Source organism: Papaver somniferum, chromosome 4, assembly GCF_003573695.1.
Source record: "Papaver somniferum cultivar HN1 chromosome 4, ASM357369v1, whole genome shotgun sequence".
Classification (NCBI taxonomy): domain Eukaryota; kingdom Viridiplantae; phylum Streptophyta; class Magnoliopsida; order Ranunculales; family Papaveraceae; genus Papaver; species Papaver somniferum.
The window spans coordinates 140,681,378-140,693,961 of record NC_039361.1 but is presented as its reverse complement, the minus strand read 5'-3'; the positions used below and the strand labels follow the sequence as shown (position 1 = coordinate 140,693,961).

At 35.3% G+C, this 12,584-nt stretch overlaps 1 protein-coding gene across 1 annotated transcript; it reads left to right on the top strand.

The window, feature by feature from the left end:
• Window positions 1-1,164: 1,164 nt before the first annotated feature.
• Window positions 1,165-2,923, top strand: LOC113273212 (DUF724 domain-containing protein 5-like). The gene is made up of 3 exons (XM_026522970.1): window positions 1,165-1,458; window positions 2,315-2,556; window positions 2,674-2,923. The coding sequence occupies exons 1-3, from the start codon at window positions 1,165-1,167 to the stop codon at window positions 2,921-2,923; spliced, it is 786 nt and encodes a 261-aa protein (XP_026378755.1).
• The last annotated feature ends 9,661 nt before the right edge of the window (window positions 2,924-12,584 follow it).

Sequence of the window (12,584 nt, the reverse complement as noted above, 5' to 3'; positions counted from 1 at the left end):
GGAGGAGATTCAGGAGAACTAAGAGATTGATTTGTCGTATTTGGATGATTAAGTAGTCACTGTTGTTTGGGATTTTGGTTTCATTGATCTCTAGATAATTTCATAATCTTCGTTTACTTGTAATTGATTGGCGTATGTAAATTCTTATCTTCATGAATCATCTTACGTATTCATTTACAATCAAGTAACTTTAAATTTCTTCTTGTGGCACAATGGGGTTGGACAACTTAAGCTCAACTTTTGTTTAATGTCTTATGCTTTTGAAATGACTGAGTTAGTTGTTAAAAGAGTTGGAAACCAAATTAATGAGTTACTGACAACACCACCACCACCATTAATGATAGTTAGGTGAAGACCCTTTATTACTGATAACACAACCACCATTAATGATAATTAGGTAAAGACCCTTTAAAGTGTAACTTTTTAGGAACGAAACAGTTAAGTTTCAAACCTATTCTATTAATTTGTAAATATGTATTCACGAGCACCAAGATAACTTTTAGTTTTTACCTACTCATAGTTTTTACTTTACCACATACTAAAAGTGAAAAGATGGAGTAGAATAGACTGCATTCAATACCAAACTAACTAATTATATGTACAACTAAGCCAATTCATAGGTTCACCACTGTTTATTTATGAAAGTATTTGCCTGCCTCTGCACTCATCATCCTTCTTCCTTCTCTGTTCTCTCCCCCCCCCCTGCAAAACCTACAAGTTCACCATACAATAATTTGCAAAAACAAAAATGAATCCATCGCGCTAGTAATGATGAACAGAAACAAACTCCATCACCTTCTATAGGAGTGACAATCTCATCATCAACAAATGGCTCCCATTCCTTTGAACCTTCTCCCGACTTCAAGATTGCAAGAGATATGCTCTTCAAACTCATGCCAAAGGAGCCCCATTTCAAACCCTTGGAAACGTTCCCCACTAGTCTTAAAGGTTTCAGGGTAGTCTTGGATTTGGAGTTTGTTAATCTTTCTCAGAATCTTTCTCATGAAAGAATGAGGCATGTTGAGTTCTTTGATCATGTAGAGGAATACCCTTCTCAATTCACTTTTCTTCAAGAGAATGGGTATGATGTGGGTAAGCTTCATGACAAGTTTTGTAAGTTGAGAGAGATGTCTGAGGATATGAAGAAGGGTTGAGAGAGTGCAAATGAGTATGAAGAACATAAGAAGGTCAAACAATTTAGAGTTTTTTTTTACTTTGGAGAGGATTGATGAGTTGAAGAAAGACTTGAAGGTAATGAAAGACACTGTAGATGCTGATAAGAAAGTGATTGATGTATTGAAGAAAAAGTTGAAGGTAATGGAAGATACTGTAGATGCTGGGAAGAAAGGGATTGAGGAGTTGAAGTTCAAGGTGATGAGTTCTATTAAAGCAGCATATCTGATCTCCAAGTATTTCTCAGCAGCTTTATCAGTACCTTGGGTGAAGAAGAATGAGGAGGTTTAGGAGAACTAAGAGATTGATTGACGTATTTTGATGATTAAGTAGTCACTGTTGTTTGGGATTTTCGTTTCATTGATCTCTATCTAATTTCATAATCTTCGTTTACTTGTAATTGATTGGCGTATGTAAATTCTTATCTTCATGATTCATCTTACGTATTCATTTCCAATCAAGTAACTTTAAATTTCTTCATGTGGCACAATGGGGTTGGACAAATTAAGCTCAACTTTTGTTTAATGTCTTGTGCTTTTGAAATGTCTGAGTTGGTTGTTAAAAGAGTTGGAAACCAAATTAATGAGTTACTCACAACAACAACACCACCATTAATGATAGTTAGGCGAAGACCCATTATTACTGATAACACTACCACCATTAATGATAATTAGGTGAAGACCCTTTAAAGTGTAACTTTTTAGGAACGAAACAGTTAAGTTTCAAACCTATTCTATGAATTTTTCAATATGTATTCACGAGCACCAAGGTAACTTTTAGTTTTTACCTACTCACATTTTACTTTACCACATACCAAAAGCGAAAATATGGAGTAGAATAGACTGGATTCAATACCAAACTAACTAAGTATATGGACAACTAAGCAATTCAGAGGTTCACCACTGTCTATTTATTAAAGTATTTGCCTGCCTCTGCCCTCATCACCCTTCTTCCTTCTCTGTTTTCTCCCTCCCCATCTGCAAAACCCACAAGTTCACCATACAATACTTTGCAAAAACAAAAATGAATCCATCGCGCTAGTAATGATGAGCAGAAACAAACTCCATCACCTTCTATAGGAGTGACAATTTCATCATCAACATATGGCTCCCATTCCTTTGAACCTTCTCTTGACTTCAAGATTGCAAGAGATATGATCTTCAAACTCATTCCACAGGAGCCCCATTTCAAACCCTTGGAAAAGTTCCCCACTAGTCTTAAAGGTTTCAGGGTAGTCTTGGATTTGGAGTTTGTTAATCTTTATCAGAAGCTTTCTGTTGAAACAGTGAGGCATGTTGAGTTCTTTGATCATGTAGAGGAATACTCTTCTCAACTCACTTTTCTTGAAGAGCATGGGTATGATGTGGGTAAGCTTCATGACAGGTTTTGTAAGTTGAGAGAGATGTCTGAGGATGTGAAGAAGGGTTGAGAGAGTGCAAATGAGTATGAAGAACATAAGAAGGTCAAACAATTTAGAGTTTTTTTTTTTACTTTGGAGAGGCTTGATGAGTTGAAGAAAGACTTGAAGGTAATTGAAGATACTGTAGATGCTGATAAGAAAGTGATTGATATGTTGAAAAAAAAGTTGAAGGTGATGGAAGATACTGTAGATACTGGGAAGAAAGAGATTGAGGAGTTGAAGTTCAAGGTGATGAATTCTATTAAAGCAACATATTTGATCTCCAAGTATTTCTCAGCAGCTTTATCAGCACCTTGGGTGAAGAAGGAGGGGGAGATTCAGGAGAACTAAGAGATTGATTGATGTATTTTGATGATTTAGTAGTCACTGTTGTTTGGGATTTTTGTTTCATCGATTTCTAGATAATTTCATAATCTTTATTTACTTGTAATTGATTGGTGTATGGAAATTCTTATCTTCATGAGTCATCTTACGTATGCATTTCCAATCTAGTAACTTTAAATTTCTTCATGTGGCACAATGGGGTTGGACAACTTAAGCTCAACTTTTATTTAATGTCTTATGCTTTTGAAATGTCTGAGTAGGTTGTTAAAAGAGTTGGAAACCAAATTAATGAGTTACTGACAACACCACCACCATTATGATAGTTAGGTGAAGACCCTTTATTACTGATAACACTACCACCATTAATGATAGTTTGGTGAAGACTCTTTAAAGTGTAACATTTTAGGAACAAAGCAGTTAAGTTTCAAACCTATTCTATGATTTTTTCAGTATGTATTCACGAGCACCAAGGTAACTTTTAGTTTTTACCTACTCATATTTTTTACTTTATCACATACCAAAAGTGAAAAGATTGAGTAGAATAGACTGGATTCAATACCAAAATGACTAAGTATATGTACAACTAAGCCAATTCAGAGGTTCACCACTGTCTATTTATTAAAGTATTTGCCTGTCTCTGCCCTCATCATCCTTCCTCCTTCTATGTTCTCTCCCTACCCCTCTGCAAAACCCACAAGTTCACCACACAATACTTTGCAAAAACAAAATTAAATCTATCGCTCTAGTAATAATGAATAGAAACAAACTCCATCACCTTCTATAGGAGTGACAATATAATCATCAACAAATGGATCCCATTCCTTTGAACCTTCTTCTGACTTCAAGATTGCAAGAGATATGCTCTTCAAACTCATTCCACAGGATCCCCATTTCAAACCCTTGGAAAAGTTCCCCACTAGTCTAAAAGGTTTCAGGGTAGTCTTGGATTTGGAGTTTGTTAATCTTGCTCAGAAGATTTTTGATGAAACAGTGAGGCATGTTGAGTTCTTTGATCATGTAGAGGAATACTCTTCTCAACTCACTTTTATTCAAGAGAATGGGTATGATGTGGTTAGGTTTAAGGATAGGTTTTGTAAGTTGAGAGAGATGTCTGAGGATATGAAGAAGGGTTGAGAGAGTGCAAATGAGTATGAGAAACATAAGAAGGTCAAACAAGTTAAGAGTTTTTTTTTACTTTGGAGAGGATTGATGAGTTGAAGAAAGACTTTAACATAATGGAAGATACTGTAGATACTGATAAGAAAGTGATTTATGTGTTGAAGAAAAAGTTGAAGGTAATGGAAGATACTGTAGATACTGGGAAGAAAGAGATTGAGGAGTTGAAGTTCAAGGTGATGAGTTATATTAAATCAGCATATCTGATCTCCAAGTATTTCCCAGCAGCTTTATCAGCACCTTGGGTGAAGGAGGAGGAGGAGATTCAGGAGAACTAAGATATTGATTGATGTATTTTGATGATTTACTGGTCACTGTTTTTTGGTCTTTTGGTTTCATTGATCTCTAGCTAATTTCATAATCTTCGTTTACATGTAATTGATTGACGTATGTAAATTCTTATCTGCAAATGTAGAAATGGCGAATGTTTGCTTTAACATTAAACTCCAAACGTTAAAGTCTTGAATTGGAGTGGAAGATGTAGAAAACAAACTGTCTATGAGATAAACATTGAAAAAAAAATTACGATTTTTTTTCCTTTTACCTTCTCCTTGACCCAAATTTGTTTTACACGTGTCCATCCACGTTGTTAGCCAATAGTTGTCTTCCGCGATTCATAAATGTAAAAAAACGTAATTTGTGTTTACTTAAAAAGTAGTGGGTGAATTTCACATTTAATAATCGCATTTCCGAGAATGAATTTGAATCTGACTCGTCGTCTGAACAAGCCCAAGTCGGACCATAATTGTTTGTATTATTTTATTTTTTTGCACTCGTATTTGAGTCACTCAGATTCAGTTCAAAGAAACTCGCATCAATAATAAATTGCATGTTGTTGTATTATTTCGTATCATTCTACATTCTCATACAAAATACTATAGACATCCGATTAAAACGCGAACTGTTGCTTTTCTTTTCAACCAAATGATGCAAATGTATCACATAGAGTTGATTCATGCTTTATTTTCAACTTCATCTTCATTCATAAAAAAAAAAAAATCAACTTCAACTTCATCTTAATCTTAAATAAAGATTAGTTTGGGATGTTTTAATATTTTCGTACCGTCCCATTGGGATCAGTATGCAGAAGTAAGATCCAACAGAAAAACAAGAATCAAGAACAAACTAAAAAGCGTTTGAAGAAGATGAACCAAATGTGTCATTTTTTTTCAGCAGACTGATAATACAAGAATACTTTCTAAAACATCCTTGATTCGATGTTTTTATACGGGGTATGGTAAACAAAAGTTGTGATACATTGCGCAGAAAACAAAGTAGAAACTGAAGTGTTGTGCGTCCTGGAGGCACAGTGCCTTTGGATCTGAAACGACGTGCATGTAAAGCTCAGACTCGATCTTGAATTAACTTTCTCTGCCAAGGTGCTATATCCTCAAAAGCATGTTCTGGAATGTTTTCAAATGCCTCTGAGACATGAAATCAACTCATCCTGCAAAAGGTTAAAGGTATCAATCAATGAACTATATACATTCATAAAGATCGTCATGTTCTCTTGAATTTCCAACGCTGTTTGTAAGTAATAACAGTAACTCAGTCTCTTTCCCGCTGAGACTACACAAAGCTCACTAATCTAAGCATCTCCAACCACCCTCCTTACATACTGGATTAATATATGATTAAAGGCAATCCTTCATCACTTTAATCGAATTTTAGAGGATGCCGGAAGTAAATTGAAAAGTAATCAGAGGCATAAGTTGTTTGATAGGTTTTCTTCACCAACTCTTAGTCAGGAACCCATTTTTAAGTTGTACATAACAAAGAGAAGTTAAAACAACAAACGAAAGGTTTTTTATTGTTACCTTCTTTCCTTTCACCATCAAACCTCTTTCCTTTAGAAGGGCATGCAGAATCCGTGGAAGTGGAGTGAGTTTCAGATCCCTCTAAAAGAAAACAATAATAAAAACAGATTATTTCAATGTAAAGAGACAATGAAAAATATTGATAGTGCTAGAGCATTGCTCGGTCAACCTCGCATGCGTTGCTATCTCAAGCATGTTTGTCAATGTTAGTGATCAAAACTATAAGTCTTGATTTCTAGTCTACTATAGCTAAGTCTCGGACTAGGATAGAAAGTGTAGTTGAGCTCAAGAACTCCATGACGATTCATCATACAAAGACGAAGAACTACTCAAGGAACCGGGGGAACTTCATCAACAAAAAGGTATGTGGAGACTTGAACTTATCTATCACTCAAAAGTCTATTTACTCTATCTCCTACTATTTGAGACAAAAGTCGTTTTTCTATATAGACTTTGATTATACACACTTGGTATTTTGAGCCGAGTATATCTCGCCTATCTATATCTCGAAATATGTGTTGGTAAGCGTTTTGCTTCGATCAAGTTTATCTTTACCTAGTGAGGAAAGTCATGATATGTTTCAATCACTTTGAAAATTGCTTTGACGAGAAATTGTGTAACAACTATATAACGTCCTCTAAGAATGTTTCAATGATTGAAATGGGAGTTTAGACTACATAACCAATGTACATAAACATTGTTGTGGAAGCACATATGTGTATAAGTCCTATTCCTTGAACCAAAGTTTGTGAACTTTGTTGATCAAGAGAACCGGAATATGGCATGAAGCCAAGTCTGCGAACCGACGAAGTTCTCATACCCGAGAATTTCTGCAGGAGTTTGTAAACTCTGTCCAGTAACTTAAGTCCGCGAACCTAGTCTGTGAACTTGAGAAGTTTATATATCTAAAGATGATTTCTGAACTTAATCTTAAAAAGACTAAGGAATGCAGTTTGCAAACCGTGGCTATAAAAGTTCATAAACCGATTCAAGTGAACCAAATCATCTTGGCGTCAATTGTGTCTTGTGTAGTACATGAGATTTCCATGCAATTTAACAACTCTCTAACTAGTTCGTTTGAAGTCAATTGAACTAGTTATGGTGAAGAAGAACATGGTTGATATGAAGTGCTCATATGGCTAACCATTTGGTTGACTATTGTTGAACCAACTAATGTACAAGTTTGGGTACGGTTACACAAACCTAGAAGCGTACATTTCATTTGTGTGTAACAAGCTAAGTTTTCGATCTAACGATTGAGAAATATTAGCTTGAATCTAAATCAGGTTTTCATCTAACGGTGAATATTGAATGATTTTTTACTAATCTAACATAGATTGCAAACCCTGATTTGAAAGACTATATGAAGGAGACATCTAGCAATTGGGAAATACTAATCCCCACACCTCTCGTGTGATAATAGTTCTCTTGCTAGAGTCGATTCTCCTTTAACCTTTGGTTTTCTTCTTCTAAAACTAGGTTAACGACTTAAAGACTTCATTGAGATTGTGAATCCAGACCAATTCTACTTTTATCATAGTTGTGTGATCTGATCTTGCATTTTTCTATCGTACGAGTACAATCAGAATGATTGGATTGAGATTGATATCTCCGATAGGCAAGATATAAAAAGTAATCACAAACATCTTCTTCTCATTGTTTGTGATTCCGCAACATCTTGATAACTCTAGGTTGTTCTTCACGAATATAAGACCGGATTATCAATTGGTTCCTGTTTACCTTGATTATATATCAAAAGACGGAACAAAAAACTTTAGGGTTTTTCTGTGGGAGACAGATTGATCCTTTGATAGACTTGTCTGTGTGAGACAGATTTGTTTATTGTCAAGTCTACGACTTTGGGTCGTAGCAACTCTTAGTTGTGGGTGAGATCAGTTAAGGGAATCAAGTGCACAGTATCCTGCTGGGATCAGAGGCGTAGGAGCATAACTCTACCTTGGATCAGTGGGAGATTGATTGGGGTTCAACTACAGTCCAGTCCGAAGTTAGCTTGGAGTAGGCTAGTGTCTGTAGCGGCTTAATACAGTGTGTGTGTTCAATCTAGACTAGGTCCCGGGGTTTTTCTGTATTTGCGGTTTCCTCGTAAACAAAATTCTGGTGTCTGTGTTATTTCTATTTCCGCATTATATTGTTTTATCTTTATAATTGAAATAATACAGGTCGTGCATTTAGATCATCAATTAGAATAATCCAACCTTTGGTTGTTGATTTTCATTGATTGATCCTTGTATTTTGGTCTTTGGTACCATCCAAGTTATTCGTTGTATTTGATAAAGACTCGCTGATTGTTATTAGCTTGAGTAAAGATCAAATCAAGAGAGAGATATTAACTCCTCGATATACTTTAATCTAGATTGAGTCTGACTGTCTAGTTGATTCTCTAGCAAAGTATATTGGAGTTAGTCCATACATATTGCTAAATGATATATTGGGTGGTGTTGTTAGACTCCCGCTTTTTCAATTGGTATCAGAGCAGGAAAACAGGTTCAAGACCTTAAAAGTCTGTGTTTGTAGCGATCTGACTCTATGGACAGAGGTTCAATATCTATTAATGTACCACCAGTCTTCAATGACTCTAATTACTTATGGTGGAAAATTTCTATGCGAGCTTTTCTTCAAGCACGTGATTTTCAATCATGGGTATATGTTGTTAATGGATATGATGCTCCCGTTATGGCAGTTGAAGATGTAAACGTTCCCAAGAATATTGGTGAATACAGTCCTACCGAGATACTTGTTGCAAAGCAAAATTCTGACGGTTTGAATGCCATCATACATGCCATTAACCCAAATCTTCAGCACCATGTGTCAAATTGCACTAGGTCTAAAGATGCCTGGAATATCTTATAAACCGTATTCGAAGGTAACTCCAGTGAAAAGGAAGCGAGGCTTCAAAACCTTAATTCTGATTGGGAAAACCTTTGTATGGCAGATGAAGATACATTTGATGAGTTTAATCACAGAGTGTCTGAAATTGTTAATGCATCTTTTGCATTGGGTAAGACTATTCCTGAAAAGGATACTGTGATGAAAATTCTCAGATCGCTGCCATCTAGATACGAGTCTAAGAAGCATGCCATCGTTGAGGGAAAATAACCTTAATAATCTTTCCAAGAATACATTGGTTGAAAAGCTAAAGATCTTTGATCATGAGCATACATCCAAAATCGGAAAGGATGTTGCCTTTAAAGCACAGAAGAATACTAAATTACTTGATAAAGGTAAAAGTGTTTATGTCTCTGAGGATGATCGATCTGAGGATGATTTTTCAGATGAAGATCTTGACAAATCAGTCTCCTTGATCACAAGACAGTTTAGGGATATTCTATTGAAGAGAAGTAAACGGTTTTCAAGAGACAAACCTAGGTCTTCAGATAAACCTCACACTCGCGTTCCTCCTAAAAACAGGGATGCTGACGAGGATATGCCACAGTGCTTTAAGTGTAAGAGTTTTGGTCATTTTGCAAACGTGTGCCCAAATATTAGAAAATACACTGGGAACAAAGGTCTTGTTGTAACACTTGATGAGATGTCTGAGATCTATGATTCTGATGAAGATAGGAAATCCAATGTCGGTCTTCTATGTGAAAACATTGATTTTGATAACTGTAGCAATACATATATCAACCTTGATGGTTTCGGTGAAGAAGAGATTTCAATCAAGCTGGAAGAATCAATTGACCCATCCTTTGGAAACCCTGTTTGTATTGTTTCAGAATCTATTATGTGTCTAGTTGCATTCACACCACAGATGCCTGAATATTATCCAAGTTTGACGTGCTCGTTTTGTTCTCAGAAGGGACATGAACTATCAAGATGTTACAAGTACAAACACCAAGTGAGGCACGCCGACAAACTTCAACGTAGGACAAATCGATTGGCAAGGTATGTAGGATTTTATCTTCGTCTAAGAAGTTGGTTTCTAAAGACAAAATAAGACCATTGGATAAGAAGGTATGGTCAAATCGCTTTGATATAGAGAAGTGATAGGATTCCTCTCAAGAGGAAAATGGTGGACAAATTATTGTTCACCGCAACACAAATTAATTGTGTTGTTTGGTAAATCTTGTCTCATGTGCCTGATCAAAAGAGATAAGATTGTGTACCGCTTAGTCTTTAGGAAAAGTTTTTTTTTCTCTTAGGTTTGTTTTTCCTGTCTATAAAATAAAATAAAGGGTTATTATCGACAATTCTAGTCTTTATATGGTTGAGAATTGAGCGTCCACGAACCTGTTAAAAGGTTGCGAACCCTACATTCCTTTTTCCTCTCTGATATCTTTTATATCTTAAGACTGCTTGTTGAGATTGTGAATTCCACTTGCAAAAACCATTTGTTTATAACTGTTCTCTAAGCATCATGTCTTTGGATGGAAAAGATGTCAACATGATTGTTAAGCCTCAATCAAATAAAAATCTCCAGTAACTCTGTCTTGGAAAATAAAAAGAAGGAATACAAGAAAGCCAAGGGATGTTCCTTCTAACTCTCAGAAGTTTTACGATATTATTGATGAGTTAAAGGAAGTAAGAAAGGAGATTAGTGAAATAAATGCTTGCGTTTTAAGATCTTTGGAAATTCAGAAAACCCTGGTTCGACATCATCATCCAAGACGGTTTGTCGATATTAACTCCTATCTCCACGAACCTAATGTTCCAATGGATGTTGACGACAAGGAGTTCTGGAATGATAAAGAATTTCTCAAAGACATTTGTGCCTAGTACGTCTTCTTTTTGGCTTAGTTGGAAGAATAACTAGTGATTTGGAATAGAAATGATTGTGAATACACATAGCTATTATTTTCATCTTCATGTTTTTTAGGGTTTTTGGTTTAAAATTCTAAAAAATTATTTGAGGGATGATTTTTGCAGTGTTAATATTTTTGATTTGATATATTGCAATTTGTTATGGGATATGTATGTTGGCGTCCGTGAACTTGAAGGTCCCATATCTTGTCAAAAGTAAAGTCGTTTGTTGTCGATATTCACGTATTGATTTAATAATGAATAGACTTTTGACATATACAAAAGTGAAGCCTATATTGTCAACTCATAGATGGAATATAGGTTAAAATCGTTTGTGAACAAGGATGAAGTCTATTATTGTTATGCAAATAATGATGCAAGATAGAATGAATCCTTGTATATATCGCAGTATTGATCTTCCCTGATCCATATATTATGTATATACTGCAATACTCCATAAGTTTTCTTATGTTGAGTATATGAACGGCTATGCTAATCATATTATAATGATTAAATTAGTCGTAAGCTCCGTAAGTTCTCTTATGTTGAGCATAATCAATTAAATTGATCATTTTTTTGTGGTTTAATTTGGTTGTGTATTCCGATTAAATTAATCATGGGTTTACTTGTGATTAATTTAATTGAGTTTTGGATATAGAAAATCATTCTCATGGTTTTTGGTGTCCAACAAAAATCCTTCTTTTCGTTCTTTCGGGAATGACATCAAATGGGGGAGAGTTTTTTTGAACTTGTGCTTAATGGTAATATATTGAGGGGAGTGCGGCTGTGGAATATTAGAAGGGTTATCTTGTATCTTTAAACTCCTTGATGAATGCATTTAACCTCGGCTTTATGATTGCATCTAAATTAGTTGGTATGTGTTTTTTTCTTGTAGTCATGAAATATCTCTCTCGGAGATTTCATTATGATCTCGTTCTTGTACCTTTGCCGATTTTATTGAAAAAAGGGGGAGAATTAATATGTAGTTCACACTACAAATACATATGGTTTTCGGATCATTGTGTAGGGGGGGGGGGGGGGTGGTTTCCATGTGAGATGGAGACTTATGCTTTCTCATTGTTATAGCTACGGATATTTAAAAACGGTGATACTAAACTTACAACCTTTGGCATCATTGGAGTACTGGGAAGCGACGAAGATTTCGAGTAATACTGAAGAGTAGACATGTGGAATATGAGCTATTTAAGTTTCTTTATCTTTTTTTTATTCCATATGTATTGATAGTTTTGTCACTAAAATTGACAAAGGGGGAGATTGTTAGAGCATTGCTCGGTCGACCTCGCATGCGTTGCTATTTCAAGCATGTTTGTCAATGTTAATGATCAAAACTATAAGTCTTGATTTCTAGTCTATTATAGCTAAGTCTCGGACTAGGATAGAAAGTGTAGTTGATCTCAAGAACTCCATGGAGATTCATCATACAAAGAAGAAGAACTACTCAAGGAACTTATGGAACTTCATCAACAAAAAGGTATAGACTTAAACTTGTCTATCACTCAAAAGTCTATCTACTCTATCTCCTACTCTTTGAGACAAAAGTCGTTTTGCTATATCGACTTTGATTATACACATTTGGTATTTCGAGCCGAGTATATCTCGCCTATCTATATCTCGAAATATGTGTTGGTAAGCGTTTCGCTTCAATCAAGTTTATCTTTACCTAGTGACGAAAGTCATGATATGTTTCAATCACTTTGAAAATTGCTTTGACGAGAAATGGTGTAACAACTGTATAACGTCCTCTAAGAATGTTTCAATGATTAAAATGAGAATTTATATTACATAACCAATGTACATAAATATTGTTGTGGAAACACATATGTGTATAAGTCATATTCCTTGAACCAAAGTTTGCGAACTTTGTTGATCAAGAGAACCGGAATATGGCATGA